At 41.1% G+C, this 18,983-nt stretch overlaps 1 protein-coding gene across 4 annotated transcripts in view; it reads left to right on the top strand.

Annotated features, from left to right (window-relative positions):
- The window catches only part of rad51 (RAD51 recombinase), a 192,844-nt gene extending 177,983 nt beyond the window's left edge, over positions 1–14,861 (top strand). For all 4 annotated transcript variants that reach the window (XM_077509832.1, XM_077509833.1, XM_077509830.1 and 1 more), the window contains one exon: positions 14,675–14,861. In XM_077509832.1, coding sequence (XP_077365958.1) covers positions 14,675–14,798 — 124 coding nt within the window. In that variant the 3' untranslated portion in view covers positions 14,799–14,861. The remainder of the gene's footprint in view (positions 1–14,674) is intronic.
- The last annotated feature ends 4,122 nt before the right edge of the window (positions 14,862–18,983 follow it).

Below are 18,983 nucleotides of genomic sequence, written 5' to 3'. Positions count from 1 at the left end.
CAATATTCACACATCTAGCTGAATCATATAATCGGAAAGACTTCATAAAAATGTCTAGAGGGCGCTATTGAAGCATTTATTGCAAATTTAATAAGAAATCTCTAAAATATTCATGCTTATGACAAGCCTGATGTGTGTGTAAAGTTTCATGAGTTTTTGCACATGTTTAGACCAAAAAAAAAAAAAGCAGCATTTTACTTGGCAAACAATGCATCGCCATGAAACGGCGTGGGACAAAATAAATAACTTTCGATAACTTTGTATCTTAAACATCTTAAGATGAAGCACACCAAGTTTGAAGACAGTCGGATAAATTTTGTAGGAGGAGTTCGTTAAAATATGACCCCTAAAAAAGGCCACAAAAAATGGCTACAAATCCCAACGTAAATCAAAATGGCGGACTTCCTGTTTGTTTTGGAAGATGGTTCCAAGAGACTATTTTGTACATCGTGGGCTCTTATGTATGCCTCTAAATTATCATAGCGCTAGGTGAAACGTACAACCGGGAATGCTTCGTTAAAGAGGAGTTTTTTACCTCAAAATGTGATGACCGGCCCTTACGGGACTTCCTGTTGGGTTTAGCACATGGCACCAAGAGACTTTTTTGTACATTGTGGGCTGTTAAATTTGTCTCCAAATTTTCGTAGCTCTCGCTGCTTCGTACAACTGTGAATGCTTCATTAAGAGGGAATTTTTTCCTTTGCAAACTGTGCATGCCACGGCAACAGCGTGCGACGAAATAAAAAGCTTTCAATAACTTTTCATCTTCAACATTTTAAGATGAATCACACCAAGTTTGGAGATGATCGGATAAACTCTGTAGGAGGAGTTCGTTAAAATAAGACCCCTATGAAATGGCCCAAAAAATGGCAACACGTTCCAAAGTAAATCAAAATGGCGGACTTCCTGTTCGGTTTAGCATATGGTTCAAAAAGAGTTTTTTGTACCTTGAGGGCTGTTACCTATGTCTTCAAATGTTGGTAACTCTAGGTGAAATGTACAGCCGGGAATGCTTCATTAAATAAGAATTTTGAAACACAAAATTTGATGCCTCGCCTCTGGCGGACTTCCTGTTAGGTTTAGCATATGGTTCAAAAAGAGTTTTTTGTAGATCATAGTCTGTTACATATGTGTACCAATTTTCGTGGCTCTCAATTAAACGTACCACGGCAATGCTTTGTTAAGTAAGAATTTTGAAACTGTAAATTTGATGCCCCGCCACCGTCATATAGTATGTCAAAAACTTTAGATTTTTTACCATGATGTTGTCCCAGGTCTTGAGATGGTACAGCCCAAGTTTGAAGTCAATCGGGTTAACCGTGTAGGAGAAGCGGGCAAAAGTATGACCCCTGTAAATGTGCAAAAATGGGCCAAAATTGGACATTCAAATACTCATACCTCACTTCCTGTCTATTTTAGGGTACACATATCAAAGAGGTTTTTGTTCATCTGGATGTGCTACAGGTGCCACACAATTTTCGTAGCCATAGGACAATCGTAGCGGGACAGGGATCCGTTAAACCTATGTAGGTGGCGCTACAGAGCCATTTTTCGGTTATCACGTATGGCGACTTTAAAATATCAAATTTTTCGCCAGGCCCGATCTCCGTGTAAAGTTTGGTGAGTTTTCGTTCATGTTTAGTGCCTCAAAAATGTGGTTGTTTGCGGAAAAGAATAATAACAAAGAAAAAGAAGAAGAAGAATAACTAGAGCTGCGAGCAGCTATAAAGGGCCCTCGCAACCCGGGCCACGTTGGGGTATATGCAAGTCGGGGGACTTGCACGTTGGGGTACTGTTAAATAGACAAGGACCATGGAAAATAGAAATGCATTTGCCGTGCCTTGTGTGTAAAAAGGTGCAGTAAAAGGCCAAAAATGATGCACAATTCCCAAAATAAATTCAAAAGTGTGGACTTTCTGATGTGTGTGCAAAGTTTCATGAAAAGTCGCTCGTTTGATATTCAAAACCAGCATCTGTTTATTTGAAAACATTGCATGGCACAGAGATGGTGTGTGATCAAATAAAAAGCTTTTTGATGACTCTTAATGTGGTGTCGCTGTGCAACACATATGTATTCATGACATAGTGAAGTATTGTGACAGTTTTGTAGGGTCCAGCAAACAGTAAATGTGTGACAGTTATTCAAGAAAAAATTTAGCTTTGAAGCAGGCTAACCAATGACATCATCTAAAGGGGAAAAAAGCACATGAGCAAGCATAGGTATAAGTAGAGCAGAAAAAGAGATGAAAGAAGTGCGAGAGATGGAACAGGAGAGGAATGCAGCTGTTTATGTATAGCTGTTGTAACAGGACAGATTAAATAACACTTTAACCTGGGGTTAACAGCGCCCTAGGACAGATAAACTCTTTAGTGTAAAAGTTTTCTGGGACAGATGAATCCCTTGGGGTCAAAGAGTTTGGGTTAGCACATAGTCTGTCTTAGGATAATGTAACCTCCATGGATGAATTAGTCCTAGGACGCTTTGACCTGCGGGCTAAAACTTCAGGGGGGTTAACCTGTCCTGTTATATTGTGATCATCGTCTTCGTGCATGTCCTCAGTGGCTTCTTCTGTCTGTGTGGCAGCATTTGATACATCTGTAGAACAAAAAAGAATGAAGAATCATGTTAGATCTGTGAAGTTTGGTTGTCTTAGGTGTAGTTTACAGAACAGTCGTGTGCATATTTTTAGCATGGTAGTGTCTTAATACAAATGCATATTATGTAATGCACTGTATATGGATATTACAGACGTAATATTTGACGGTGATCTTATATTCATAGTTTTTGCCCGTTAATAAATAATATAGCTAGTAAGTAATAAGACACGCAAAAATGGTATAGTTGAATCCTCTGGGTCAAAAAGCAATGTTTTAGGATTGTGTGATGAAATGATGAATAAAAGTAAGGATACGACAGGTACATAAATGGTTATGTAAGTGTAAAATTTGGCATGGTGTGTCCAGATACATGCAGGATAAGTATAAAATATTATGGTGTGTGATTGATTTTTTCTTAGTAAAAATTTGTATTGTAAAGGTCAAGTCACTGTATGTTCAAAAAAAAAAAAAAAAAAAAAAATCTATGGTATAGAAACATCATAATCAGGGGCAAAGACATAAACATAATAATAGTAATTAATAATGATAGAATTTAAATACAATCTTTTCCATGAATATGTCAGTTATTTTGAGAAGATACAGAAAAAAAAGAACTTTGAAGTGTCTATCAGTGGATGAAAGAGGGCAAGATCACAGCATAGCTACATGATATCAGTCACATTTGAAAGTAATCAAGTGTAGTATGTATTCACATTATATACATTGAGAAATTGCGGCTCAATAATCAGTCAGTGTTTTAGTTAACAGTCCAATTTTACCTTCAAGATATTCCTAACAGAAAAAAAGGAACGTGCATTAACAAAAAAATGTAAAAATGTCCATTGTCAAACATGTCATTCATTATACACAATGTGTAGGATGGGGATGCTTGCTGTGTTAGTGTTTGTGTGTCTTCCATGTCATATAGCTTACCATCACGGACAAATGCATCACATGCATCCTTTATATCCAATGCAGTCTGGAGTTCTTTCACAAGCTTGGTTTTGAAGTCTATCTGTTTTTCAAGTGCTCGATTGACTCGAGTCACATGGACTAGTTGGTTCATTTGGGAATGAAGATCAAGGCTGCGCTGGTATAAGTCGTTGCGACTGAAAGCATGATCAATGCATGCATACTGTAATGACAAAGCATTCAATGAAAATCAGTCATGTTAGATTCCATGATTCTAAATAGCAGAGGTAACGTGTTGGTGCAAAACGTTGTGGTCGTGTTGCATGTTACTCAATGGCTGTGTGTGTCAAAACGAGTTTATTTGAAAGAATATACAAATATATACACACGGACATATATATTTATACAGTATAACAGTACCGCATGTATTGGTTTTAAGGAAAGAGTTGAAAAGCAGTGTTCAGAAAAAAGCATAAGACGCACAAAGTACCATTTCACTACATGTAATAAGTTGTCAAGTAGACATGTGAATTAAGTGGTTAAGATAGTGGCTACTGTGCAAGTAAGCTTCAATTGTCTCTAAAAGGTTAGCATATGTGTTCTACATGATATCAATGGCTAGACGTGCTCGTGGAGAAACATTACAAACAGAAAAACACACTAAAGGTGCCTTTAACAAACCTGTTAATAAATGAGAACTTAATACATATATGTATGGCATACTGTATATGATTGAGAAAGTTGTCCTGTTTAGTTTATGTATTGTATACTTACGGAAAAAAGTTGGCAATCTTTGCGTATGGAGATGATTAGAGGGTCTTTATCAAAAGAGAATTTGCTTGGTGATTTGTTCATGTTCTGTAGAAAAGCAAAGGAGTAGAAATAAATACAGTATCATACTTCATAAACATACAAGAAATTTGTAGCTGTATTAACCATTGTTGGTATTTGAAGTGATAATTTAGGAATAGAAGTGTAGTGATTGCAGAATTTATAGAGTGCTTACCTTGTATGACTTTGTAGATGGAAATGTCTTTTGTTGAAAGAGCTCTTTGTTGTCTACTATATATGCAAGGACAAGCATAAGTAGGTGTGGTTATGAAGTACTTGACCATTGAAATAAAGCAGTGGTATCAAATGTATGGACCGTGGTTTGGCTCAGGCCTGCAAAGGGGTTTAATGTGGCACAAGAGATAATCTTGTAAGGTACAAAAAATAATAATAATATAATAGGTATGCCTCTGAGTTTTCACAAATCTAGGTCAGGTCAAGTCATCTTTAGTTATTTCGCGCTTGAATCATCCAATCGGAAATGCTCCATAAAAAATGTATAGAGGGTGCGATTTATTGCAAATTGCACAAGAAATCTCTAAAAATTCATGTTAATGACAAGTCTGATGTGTGTGCAAAGTTTCACGAGTTTTCACACATGTATAGATAAAAAAAAACAAAGCAGCACTTTACTTGGCAACCAATGCATCGCTATAGCAGCAGCGTGCGACAAAATAAAAAACTTCCGATAAATTTGCATCTTAAACATCTTAAGATGAAACACACCAAGTTTGAACACGGTCGAATGAATTTTGTAGGAGGAGTTAAAATATGACCCCTAAAAAAGGCCACAAAAAAAGGCTACAAATCCCATCATAAATCAAAATGGCGGACTTCCTGTTTGGTTTAGCACATGGTTCCAAGAGACTTTTTTGTACATCGTGGGCTCTTATGTATGCCTCTAAATTATCATAGCACTAGGTGAAACGTACAACCGGGAATGCTTCGTTAAAGAGGAGTTTTTTAGCTCAAAATGTGATGCCCGGCCCCTACGGGACTTCCTGTTGGGTTTAGCACATGGCACCAAGAGACTTTTTTGTACATCGTGGGCTGTTACATTTGTCTACAAATTTTCGTAGCTCTAGCTGCTTCGTACAACTGGGAATGCTTCATTAAGAAGTAATTTTTTCCTTTGCAAACTGTGCATGCCACGGCAACAGCGTGCGACAAAATAAAAAGCTTTCAATAACTTTTCATCTTCAACATCTTAAGATGAATCACACCAAGTTTGGAGATGATCGGATAAACTCTGTAGGAGGAGTTCGTTAAAATAAGACCCCTATGAAATGGCCCAAAAAATGGCAACACGTTCCAAAGTAAATCAAAATGGCGGACTTCCTGTTCGGTTTAGCATATGGTTCAAAAAGAGTTTTTTGTACCTTGAGGGCTGTTACGTATGTCTTCAAATATTGGTAACTCTAGGTGAAATGTACAGCCGGGAATGCTTCATTAAGTTAGAATTTTGAAACACAAAATTTGATGCCTCGCCTCTGGCGGACTTCCTGTTAGGTTTAGCATATGGCACCAACAGGCTTTTTTGTAGATCATAGTCTGTTACATATGTGTACCAATTTTCGTAGCTCTAGATTAAACGTACCACCGGCAATGCTTCGTTAAGTAAGAATTTTGAAACTGTAAATTTGATGCCCCGCCACCGTCATATAGTATGTCAAAAACTTTAGATTTTTTACCATGATGTTGTCCCAGGTGTTGAGATGGTACAGCCCAAGTTTGAAGTCAATCGGGTTAACCGTGTAGGAGAAGCGGGCAAAAGTATGACCCCTGTAAATGTGCAAAAATGGGCCAAAATTGGACATTCAAATACTCATACCTCACTTCCTGTCTATTTTAGGGTACACATATCAAAGAGGTTTTTGTTCATCTGGATGTGCTACAGGTGCCACACAATTTTCGTAGCCATAGGACAATCGTAGCGGGACAGGGATCCGTTAAACCTATGTAGGTGGCGCTACAGAGCCATTTTTCTGTTATCATGTATGGCGACTTTAAAATATGAAATTTTTCGCCAGACCCGATCTGCGTGTAAAGTTTGGTGAGTTTTCGTTCATGTTTAGTGCCTCAAAAATGTGGTTGTTTGCGGAAAAGAATAATAACAAAGAAAAAGAAGAAGAAGAAGAAGAAGAATAATAAGAATTCCTTCAGGAACAATAGGGACCTCGCAGCGGTCGCTGCTCGGGCCCTAATAATAAGAATTCCTTCAGGAACAATAGGGACCTCGCAGCGGTCGCTGCTCGGGCCCTAATAATAATTTTTACAAAAACAATAGGGACCTCGCAGCGGTCGCTGCTCGGGCCCTAATAATAATAATTTTTACAAAAACAATAGGGACCTCGCAGCGGTCGCTGCTCGGGCCCTAACAAGAATGTTCTGATAGGTGTCGCTAGGTCTACTCAATGAAAGAAAATCCAGGGCAATAACTTCTAGGGGATAAGACGCCGTAATAGGTTGTAAAGGGGCTCTAGGCTCAGTCCTATCCTTTTGCAAGCTACAGCAAACACACCCAGAGTTGAACCCCCGTACCACCTCCTCTATGTTTGGCCAGAAGAAAAAACATCTCATAGCTGACAATGTCCTTCCCACCCCTGCATGGGCAACAGCCTTGTGGTACTTCTCCCAGGGTCTGCACCTGGATCTTGGGCAAATAACTTAGCATAGCTCATGAGTACACTGGTCAACAGCCCTGCGGTACAACACACCATTTTTTAGATATAGTCTTTTGCGGTGGTGCAACAACCGTTGTGCTCTCAAGGGTAAGTCCTGCCTCTCCAATTTTCCCGGCCATGATCCCATCTCCACATACCTTTTAACTGGTTTGATGTCTTCATCACAATCTTCTAACTCATTCAATGCCAGCCCAGTTCAAATGACTCGTTTGGCGTCTATAGCCGTCAATGGCAGTCAATGAGGTAAGGAGCCCCAGTCCTCATCCCTGCTTCCACACAGTTCACCATTGTCCATAGATGTTACCGCACAGATGCTGTGGACGCCAGTCACTGGACTTTGAATTTTTGAGGATACAGTGGTTACCGGGTATCTGGACAGTGCATCTGCATTGATGTTCTCTTTACCTGCCCGATACGTCACTTCAAAGTTAAATGAAGCCAACTGGGCAACCCACCTCTGTTCTGTGGCACCCAGCTTTGCTGACTGCAGATGTGCAACAGGATTGTTGTCTGTATAGACAACAAACTTTGCTCCAGTAAGATAGTCTTTGAATTTTTCTGTTATTGCCCACTTTAATCCTAAAAGTTCCAACTTAAAGGAACTATAGTTTGAGTCATTTTGTTTAGTAGGATGCAGGGAGCGGCTAGCATAAGCTATGACTCGTTCTTGTCCATTTTGTTTTTAAGCCAACACCCCCAACCCATGAATGCTAGCATCTGTATAAACGATAAATGGTAAAGTAAAGTCTGCAAATGCCAACTCTGGAGCCTGGGTTAATACCGTTTTAAGACATTCGAATGAAGTTTGACATTGCGCCGTCCACTCTACTTTCCGACCACGGGATCGCTTATCGTTGGAAATGCCTATTAATAACGAATTCATTGGGCATGCAATCTTAGCAAAGTTCGGGACAAAACGCCTGTAGTACCCTGCCAGTCCAAGGAATGCCCTTACTTCCCTCACAGTAGCAGGTATAGGCCAATCCACCACGGCAGAAACTTTTGATGGGTCTGGGCGAACTCCACGCTCATCTACCACATGCCCAAGGAACTTTACCTCCTTTTGTAGCAGGTTGCATTTATCAGATCTTAATTTCAGTCCATGCTTATGGAGTCTTGAAAATACTTCCTCCAGATGTTGAAGGTGCTTTTTGAAATCCGGGGAATATACTATGATTTCATCCAGACGGACAAGCAGCGATTCTGCAATTTGACCACTAAGACACTGTTGCATCAAGCGTTGAAAAGTGGCAGGGGCATTGCAAAGACCAAATGGCATCATGCATCTTGTGGCCCAGACGTAGCCCAAAAAGCCATCAGTGGGGGCTGCAGCGATCTTTTGGTACACGACAAATGCATCTTTCTCAAATGCATCACTCTTCAGATGTTTGTGGTGTACAAAAGAAAAAAAAAACAGTGTCAAAAAATCAAAGCTGTGCATGAAATACATAGCTTCACAAAAAGCCTCTCTTCTCAGACTTTTCTTTTAAAAGACGGGATTTCGCTTAAACCAACCTGTTTTCTACTGCAGATTACGGAAAAGTGGAATAAGATAGAAACACTTTTTTGGGGGTTTGTGGGGGGCTGGGCGTTGGGGGTCGGGGTGTGTTCGGGGGTCTGGGGGCCGGGGGGTGGCGGGGCCTGGGTCGTGGCGGGTGGCGGGTTTGGGTGGGGTGCGGGGAGGTCGTGGGGGCGGCGGGGGCTGGGGACCCGTGGGGTGCTGTGGGGGCCCGCCGGGCCTCGTTCTGCGGCCTTGGGCTCGGGGTGTGGGCCGGGGCGGGGGTGTTCTGCGCGTCTGGGTCGGCTCGCGTGGGGGTGGCCTTGGTGCTGCCGCGGCCTGGGGGATTCCGGGGGGGGGGGGGGGGGGCTGTGCTCGCTTTGCTGGTCCGCGGTTGACGGCTTCTTTCTCTGGTGGCGGTCCTTATACATGCCAGATTCATCGCACAAGCATCTACTGAACCTCAAACAGAACTCGCCTCTCCCTCCCGCAGCTCGTTGAATCAGTGGGTGCTGGTGTCTGTGGATCTCACTTTGCTTTATCTATCCTTCCCTCCTTCCTCTCTTTAGTTTTTCCTCTGGTCACTTGAGATCTCCTCAATTTATTGGAAGTTTGAGGTTTCTGGGGTTGGCGTAAGACTATGGTTTTGTAACCACGCAGGAGGTGTTTGGTTGGTGTGGATTCCACTTTGATGGACTGGATGTACTGGTTTCTATGGATCTCACTCTGCCTCATCGATCCTTCCTTCCTTCCTCTCTTTAGTTTTTCCTCTGGTCTATTGAGATCTCGTTAATTTGTTGGAATTTTGAGGCTTCTAGGGTTGGCATAAGACCTTGTTGTTGTAACCATGGGGAAGGCAGGAAGTGTTTGGTCCGTGCTGAATTTCACTTTGATTCATCCTTCTTTTCTTTTTATCTTTTCTGACCTTTTCTCTGGTCTCCTGACCATTTGAACCTCACGACTCTGGCGAGACTCTGAAGTACCTGGTTAAGGTGAAGGGTAATGGGATTTTTATAAGGTTTTAGGTGAATTAATGAGTATAAATTTATTTATATATATATATATATATATATATATATTTTTTTCCGTTTCTTTCTTACCGATTCAACGTCTTATCATCATTGCTCTTTTTTTTTTTTTTTTTTTTTTGTGTGTGTGCGTGCGTTTGCGTGTGTGCGTGCGTTTGCGTGCGTGCGTGCGTGCGCATGCGTGCGTGCGTGTGCGTGCAAATACGTATAAATTTATACTCATTAATTCACCTAAAGCCTTATAAATATCCCATTACCCTTCGCCTTAACCAGGTACTTCAGAATCTTGCCAGAGTCGTGAAGTTTAAATGGTCAGGAGACCAGAGAAAAGGTCAGAAAAAAATAAAGAGAAAAGAAAGATAAATCAAAGTGAAATCCAGCACCGACCAAACACTTCCTGCCTTCCCCATGATTACAAAATCAAAGTCTTACGCCAACCCCGGAAGCCTCTAAATTCCAGCAAATTTAGCGAGATCTCAAGAGACCAGAGGAAAAACTAAAGAGAGGAAGGAGGGAAGGATCGATAAGGCAGAGTGAGATCCATAGAAGCCAACATCCAATCCATCAAAGTGAAATCCAGCACCAACAAAACCCCTCCTGCGTGGTTACAAAACCAGAGTCTTATGCCAACCCCAGAAGCCTCAAACTTCCAATAAATTGAGATCTCAAGTGACCAGAGGAAAAACTAAAGAGAGGAAGGAGGGAAGGATAGATAAAGCAAAGTGAGATCCACAGACACCAGCACCCACTGATTCAAGGGGCTGTGGGAGGGAGAGGCTACTTCTGTTGAGTTTCAGTAGATGCTGGTGCGACGGATCTGACATGCATAAGGACCACCACCAAAGAAAGAAAGCCGTCAACCGCGGTCCAGCAAAATTTCCCTTACACCGACACACCCGCATCCCCCCCCCCAAAAAAAAGGAGGGACAAAGTGGTGGGGCAGGGACACAGATAGGGGGGACCACAGTGCTGCCAGGCACTGCAGTCCATCCCCTCTGATGGCTCCCCGCCCCAACTCACCCCTCCCCTTGGACATTAAGTGCATTAAAATTGGAGGGGAGTTGAAGGGTGAAGACGGTGTTTCCACCCTTCCCCACCCCACCAAGAAATGTGTTGTGTGCCCTATGTGTATATTTACAAAGTGTATAGTGCAAAACTAGTGAAGTGAGTAAGAGGAGCGACCAGCGGGGCCTCACCCAACCCGGCGGGTGTAGGTGGCACGCCCGTCCCCCAGCACCCCCCCCCCCACCCCACCCGCCCCCCACCCCACCCATCTGGCACCACAATAGGACCGGCCTCCGGAGCCCGCCCAGGCGCCCCGGGCCGGGGAGGGAGCCCCAGGCCCAGGGAGAGGGAGAGGGAGGGGGAGGGGCGGGGGGCCGACAGGGAAGGGGGAAGGGGGAAGCGGGAGGAAGACGACAAGAAGGCGAAAGGGCGGCTGCAGGGCGGGGGGGGCGACAAGGGAAAAGGGACCGGGAGGCAGAGGAGGATGGGCGGGAGGAGGCGAGGAGGGAGAGGCGACGGGGGGGAGGAAGGGGGAGGGGAGAGGGAGCCACGGGGCACACCAGAGGCCCACCCGCCCCGAACCGCGCCGCCGGGCACGGAGCAGCGGACCGCGCCGGGACGGCGCCGCCCCGGGCACCAGGGAAAGCACCCCAACACCGCACCCCACAGGGGGCCCAGGGAGCGGCCAAGACAACAACCGCTACCGAGCAGACAACGGGGGGGGAGCAGAACCACCACGGGGGACGGCGTCGAGAAAATTGACTAATTTGCATGCATTAACACCAAGTGTTGATGCTTAGTGCCCACTAGAAATAACTCTTAAGGAGTTAGTGAGTATAGTGTCGTATAGTGTGGTGTGCTCGAGCCCACTAGCAGCAACTAGGTTCCTGACTATATAAAAATAAAAACAATCAGATACAAAATACCAAATACAGAAGCAGCGAAAACAGAAGTTGCAACGATGTGGTGGCTCTCGTTAACAGGCAGAATCTTGGCAGGATTAAGTTGCCAAATTAAGATTAAAATATTCTATGTACATAGACCATATTTGTTTAAATCTTGATACTTGATTTTTATTTAAGGCAGAGATTTTTTCCATTGAGATATAATTTATTAGTAAGTTTAACCAGTGGTCGATATTTAGAGATTGTTTATTTTTCCAATTGACAAGGATTATTTTTTTAGCAATAGTAAGGGCTATAAATATAGATTGGGATTGTTTACATGGTAGCTCAGTTATTGTTAAGTCACCTAGTAAACACAATCTTGGAGATAAAGGAAGCCTACAGTTTAATATATCAGCGAGCTTTTCCAAGATTTTAGTCCAGAAATGCAGCACTGGAGTACATGACCATAAAGCATGAAGATAAGTATCGGCAGTGTTTTGTGAGCACTGGAGACAAATGTCGGAGTCAGAGAGTCCCATTTTTTTCATCATATATTGTGTAATATATGTTCTATGAAGTATCTTATATTGGATAAGTTGCAAATTTGTCTGTTTGGTCATTTTAAATACATTTTCACAGATTTGGGTCCAAAAGTCTGGTTCCGGAAAGTCTTTTTCCCATTTTAAAGTCGGTAAATACGTTTTATTTGTGTATAAAAATAACTTATATATTTTTGATATTTTCTTTATTGTTGTTGGAGAAAGCTTTATAATATATTTAGCTAAGACAGGCAGTTGGAGCGTATCCTGAAGTGTTGGGATTTGTTTCTTAACCATATTTTTAACTTGCAGATAATGTAAGAAATTTCCATTTTTTATTTCATATTTCTGGACCAAGTTTGTATACGATATAAACTTATTATCTGAGAAAAGATGATGAAGGTGTGTAATTCCTTTCTGCTCCCATAAGCTTAAATGGAACGACTGATTATTAAGTTGAAAGTCGGGGTTATGCCAAATGGGAGAGAGCCCACAGGGCGCCAATTGGGAGTTTGTAATTTCTAATGCCTTCCACCAGGCAGTCAGGGTGGCGGCTATCATTGGGTTTTTAAAACAATTATGTCGTTTTATTGATTTTGTACAAAAAGAGTAAATCTAACAGTCTAAGATTATTACAATCCTTCTGCTCCAATTCCAACCAACAGTTAGTATCTCTGTTGGGTTGTGTCCATAGCACAAGATATTGTAGTTGATTAGCTATATAATAGTACATAAAGTTTGGTGCCTCTAAACCCCCTTTAGATTTACTTTCCTGAAGAGTAGATAGACAAATTTTAGCTTTTTTTTTATTCCAATAGAATTTTATGATAGCAGAGTCCAGCGATTGGAACCAGTTAGACGTAGGTTTAAATGGAATCATTGAAAATAAATAATTAATCTTTGGTAAAACTTTCATTTTTATAGTAGCTATCCGTCCTATTAAAGAGATCGGAAGATTATTCCAGCGCTCCAGATCACTACGGATACTGTCCAATAATGGTAAAAAATTTAAAGAAGTTAATTCAGTTAACTTTGGTGAAATTTTAACACCTAAGTATTTTAAATTACCTGTAGGAAATTTATATATATTTTTACGTAGACACACGCGCACACACGCACGCACGCACGCAAACGCACGCACACATACACAGAAAAAAAGAGAGAAAAAAAAGAATTATTAAAGGATTCATAATTAAGCATTAACTCATTTGCTCCCAAAGATGTATTTATACATTTTTTTTAACTTTTTAACTTTTTTTTTTTTTTTTATGCTACAGCATACAGAAGGCTTTGATGCAGCCTCTGAACTGAGGAGAATGCTTGAAGCTATGGTAGTTATTACAAAAACGGCCAGCAGACGACAGCAGAGTATAACAGATCAACCAGGGCCATGTTGCAACAAGCTCTTTTTGACAGTGTTTTCACCAGGAATGTGACTAATGATGAAACTTAGCTATATTCTATTGCTAATTGCTGCAAAACGGAAACAGACTGTTTTTTCCCCCTGACTCTAATCTTTCTTTTAGTAGGTTCCATGTTTTTATATCAATCAAACACAATAGTCTATGGGCCTTGCACAATCAGTCAAAATCCGGTGAAACAGCTGGGAGCAAAGGGGGTTGCTTCAGTGAAAATGGCTGGGAGGGAATGAGTTAAATTTGGTCAGGCTGTCAAGTCAGTTTTCCCACAAAAATACCCAAAACATTGTTTAACACACATCACGATTAACGCATCATTAAAATGTTTTTGTGATGAAGTTTACTTGCCTATTCTGACTATGCTGAAAGGTATAGGTTACATTTCATTCCTTATGGAATACAAATGAGATATGACGTTCATACACACACAAACATAACGTGAATCATTCGTAGAATTCAAGTATTGTCATTGTATTAATGTGTAAGATGGCTTGGCTTAGTCTAAGAAGGTACATGAGGATAATTTTACCACTTGAGGGCAATCTTAATCTTTCTAAATTTTCCAGGAGTGGGTTTTTGTTGACTCATACCAGGTCAGCAACCGGCTTTGTAGCCGATAAAAGAATTGTTAAGATTCTGGTGTGCAGATAGGCTTTCCAGTGGTTGTAAAAAATGTCATAAACCTGTTGTTCTGGCTGACACAGGAAAGCCTTTGAAAAACATTTACATTCCTTTGTGGTCTGTTTTCGTTGGCTTCAAAGAGTTTTAGTCTGTGGTTGGGTGAACGCTACAGTCCTAATCTAAATGAGGTTTTTCCTCCAGCCATAGAATGTGGTAGAACTGCAGAGAGTTTACTTTGGGAAGAAAAATTGAGAATGGACTGGGCAATAATTGTTAGAACAGATTGGCATATTTCTCAAGTCACTGTGCTACTGGTTTTATTTTTGGTCAAATATTTCCACCTTGAATCCATCACTGCTAGTTTGCTTTGCAGAACCACCGCCCATCTCACCTGTTTCCTTCTGCCAAAAAGATGTGATTCATGATTAGTTGAAGTCTCTTCAAACCCTAGGGTGGAATGCTCAATGAAGGGAAGTAGACGAAAGAATACAGAAATCTCTGGCAAATCTCCGCTAAGTAAAGCATTCAAAAATATGCTGGTATTTGGCTGCTTGAGACATGAAAACCTTAATTGTTTAAAACAATGACCTGCTTACACATAGTTCAGTTATCCATCTGATTGTCCCCAAACCCCAAATGTGTTTTCCTTACAGACTTTATCTGAGAAAAGGCAGAGGAGAAACAAGAATTTGTAAAATCTACGACTCACCTTGCCTGCCAGAAGCGGAAGCCATGTTTGCCATTAATGCTGATGGAGTGGGAGATGCGAAAGACTGACGACGACGTGCAGCAGACAGTATAAAGGTGTCTAAACAGTTTCATTAAACCCCCGAACAAGTATTTGTGATCTGGACTCTTACTGCAAGGATATCGATAATCTGTTTAGGTCAAAGTAGAGGTTCTAGCTGCAGCCAGCAAGGTTAATAAAACTGTTCCATAATTAAAATATGGAAGAGCGCCTGAACATTTAGTCATTACAATCAAATTATTCTCTCTCTCTCTCTCTCTCTCTCTCTCTCTCTCTCTCTCTCTCTCTCTCTCTCTCTCTCTCTCTCTCTCTCTCTCTCTCTCTCTCTCTCTCAAAAAATGTATGAGAAATGTTGCTCTATGTGATAAAATAAACCATTTGAAATATGAGATTTTCTCTCTATGTTCAAGAAGACATATAGTGTGGCAAATGATGCTTTCAAACAGTAAACATTTTTTTAACTAAGGTTCTAAAAGTAATCTCGTCATGTTTTTCAAATATGTAGAATTTTGTCAACTCCAATGTTGACTACACCGTTTCACTATATTGCAAAGTTGCGTATTGTGCTACGTTTACCTCATTCACCATTCACCTCATTCACATTCATCATTAAGGTTCTGAGATCCTAAACTGCTTTAATAAGCATTTTGTGTCATCTGGTTCTTTGTTTGACTCCACAGGAGCTGCCTCTTTGCCTCACTGCACAAATTCTCAAATGTTTTCTGGAGAACATTTTAGATTTGTACCTTTTACTGTACAGCAAGTTCATAAGGCTCTCAAAACCCTAAATCACCGAAAACCTCCAGGACCAGATTTGATAGAGCCTTACTTTTTGAAAATGGCCATACTTACAAGGCCATGCTTGGATTGCTGCCCTCTTATATTTGTAATCTAATCACATTGAAAAGTGTTGATTCTTATGGTCTGCGTTCCAATGATCTTTTGTTAGTCTCTGTTCCATTTGCCCGCACTGAGCTGGGGAAAAAGGCTTTTGTTTTCTCTGGCCCTTCTGCATGGAACATGTTGCAAAAGGACTGGAAACTAACGGAACTTGTTTCATTGAACGATTTTAGATCCAGATTAAGAGCACTTGAGACGGCCTCATTGATTTGTAACTGTTTTAACTAATTTTTATGTGATTGTAAGTGAAACTTTTATTTGTAACTGTAATGTAAACTGTTTTGCTGCCTCTTGGCCAGGACTCCCTTGAAAAAGAGGTTTTTAATCTCAACGGGACTATCCTGGTTAAATAAAGGTCAAATAAAATAAAATAAATAAATTCACTGCCTTTGACAAGTATACTTGTCAATTATATATATTTTTTTCGTTCACATTAATCCCTCTGAATATTTGGCTTTGGGAAACGAATACAGAATACATCCTTTATATGTGGACGGCCGTAGTGTCCGGAGTTGTTTCTGCAAGTTCCATAACAGCTGTGTTTATGCGGCATGTATTATTTTTTTTTTTCTGGAGATAAACGAGAACAAAACAAACACTTCTAGCATGGCTCATCAACGATCCGGCTTCTTTTTGACCTCCTTCCGGTTCAACCTGCTGAAGTCATGTGGCCTTGCAGTCTAAAAATAGCATTCGTGCGGTACCCCATTCACGGAGTATTTATTTTTTAGGATAGTTTTTACTTTTGTCAGTTACATTTTATAAAAAGCGTCTGTACTTTTTACTCGATTAGTTCTACATGCATGACAAACTTGTCAAATTAGACCTAGCGCAAAACCTACCGTCAATGTTCCTGGCTCGGCCAATCATATGAAGCGCTACACAAGTTCCCTGACCTCCATCCCTGCTCGATCTCAAGCTATGAAACGACCCGAGAAAACACGGTGCTTCCGTATTGGTCTGAATGTAGCATAGCTCCCTGGCGCCACTTATTAAAAAGCAACGTAATCGACAGTGTCAACATTGAAAATGTCAACATTATGGATTCGCCCTCAGAAGGAGCTAGCGAGTCAGCTGTCCACCTCACCTGTTCACATTGGTCGGCTCGAAGAACGATTCAGGGTGAATGCATTGTGACCAGTGTAAACCTAAAGTCCACGAGCTTTGCCACCTACAAAGAATACAAATAAATCTAAAAGAAAAACATTTGAGGTAAGGTACAGTAAAGCTAAATAATCATTAACCTTTCGTTAGCTTGGCCCTGGCAAGCACTTGGGATATTTTTTAATTGCTCTAAATGGCATTCTTGGTTGATGCAGTGGGAACTTAATTATTTTCCGTTGCATCTTTCAACCAAGAGCACCATCTCGAGGAGTAAAAAAATCTTACAAGGGCTTCATGAGGTGATCTAGTCAGTTTTAAGAGTTTTAAGTGATGATCTTTTAAATTTAATGGTCTTCAAATTATATGACACGGGGTAAAAATATCTCATGAAGTACATTATAGAGCCTGTACTTTTTTATTTGAGTAAATATTTGACTGAGTACTTTTGCTTTGACCAAAGTCCTTTTTTATACAAGTAATTGTACTTTTACTCAAGTACAGAATGTCAGTACTTTTCCCATCTCTGTTCGCGAGAGAGAGCGGGGACCGGCTGGTCTCATCGCTGGCCAAGCAGGGACCTCCGATCTTTCTCTCCGCTCTTTCTCTCCGCTCTTTCTCTCACGAATGTCCACCACCGCCCGACCGGAGCAGCTTGTGTGAGCCGGAAGGCTCCATGGAAGGACGGCCGTGTGGGAACGTGGAACACAGACATGAAAGACGGTGTGTAGACCAAGGCGCAGGAGGGCCTTGGCCACGCCCACCTCATTTTGTAAACAGTCGGGGTGTGCTCAAAAAATCGATACGGCAATATATCGTTGCGGGCCTCATTACAATACATGTATCGATACGCAGGCATCAGAATCGGTATTGCTCGTTAACTTTAAATAGGCAGTTAACGTTTGCCTTTGCTGCTTGCATTGCACCTAAAAAATAAAAACCTGCAGCGTCTTTGAAGTTAAGTGCCTTCAATTAATGCAAAAATAGCTCACCAATGATTGGACACTGTGTCTTGCTAAGAAAACTTAAAGCAGAAGAAGAATATCAACATTTATTTACCTATAAACTTAACATGGCAATGTACCAAATTTCCTATATTTTGTTTAAAAAAACGAAATAAAATGTGTTACATGAAAAGACAAATGCTGTTTTTATTTCCCCAAATATGTCAAATAAGCACTTTTTAGAGCTGTAATTTTAATACTTTAATATTTTTGCTCATATCGGCTCATGCCTATTAATAAATTTTCTCGGTGTGTCTGTGAAAGCTGCTCCTTGCTCTGCAGTGCGTACATATTTAGACCAGGCATGCCGCTAGGTGGTGAACCAGAAGAGCTACTAACAAAATCATTTTTGTCATCCAGCATAATAAATATATCCTTTTAGGTGTTCATATGACTGTTATTTAAAAAGATGCAAGTAAATAAATATAAAATACCTTTAAGATCATGTATTGGGATACATATGTATCACGATACGTATCGTATCGTGACCCCTGTATCGTGATACGTATCGTATCGTGAGGTCGGCGGCAATACCCAGCCCTAGTAAACAGAAGCGCTTGGAATCGGGCAAGCCTTGACCATGGACAACAAAATCCGCCCGTTTGAAACTGGGCTCATAGTAGACCATCTTGTGGAGCCTGTATTTGTACAATAAGGCAGAATTTCGCCCCAAAAAACTTTTGGTACAGTATTAGGGCATCCAGAGGATGGTTGATGTCATCGCTGCAAAGCTCATATTCGGGGATCTTTAACGCAACCGTCCACTGTCAAACTAGAAGATCATTTGCGGTCAAAATTCATTGTGTGATTAATCCGCGTTAATACATGATTAATGTGATAATTTTTTTATGAATAAATAGGTTAACGCTTTAACGTTAACTTTAACTCTAACTTTAACATCACTTATATATTAGTGTTGCATGGGTACCGTACCTCAATCCTTTGGCGTCAAAAACAGCTCGGTATTTTTTATTAGGGCTACCGCTGCGAGGTCCCTCTTGTTTTTCGATCGGATTATTATGAGGGCCCGAGCAGCGGCAGAGGCGGTGCCGCTGCGAGGCCCTATTGTTTTTGAAGAAATACTTATTAGGGCCCGAGCAGCGAGGCCCTATTGTTTTTGAAGGAATTCTTATTAGGGCCCGAGCAGCGACCGCTGCGAGGTCCCTATTGTTTTTCGATCGGATTATTATTATTATTATTAGGTCCCTC

This window comes from Festucalex cinctus, chromosome 21 (genome assembly GCF_051991245.1).
Source record: "Festucalex cinctus isolate MCC-2025b chromosome 21, RoL_Fcin_1.0, whole genome shotgun sequence".
Taxonomy (NCBI): Eukaryota; Metazoa; Chordata; class Actinopteri; order Syngnathiformes; family Syngnathidae; genus Festucalex; species Festucalex cinctus.
Note: the sequence above shows the minus strand (reverse complement) of the source record. Positions and strands in the feature narration are given on the sequence as shown.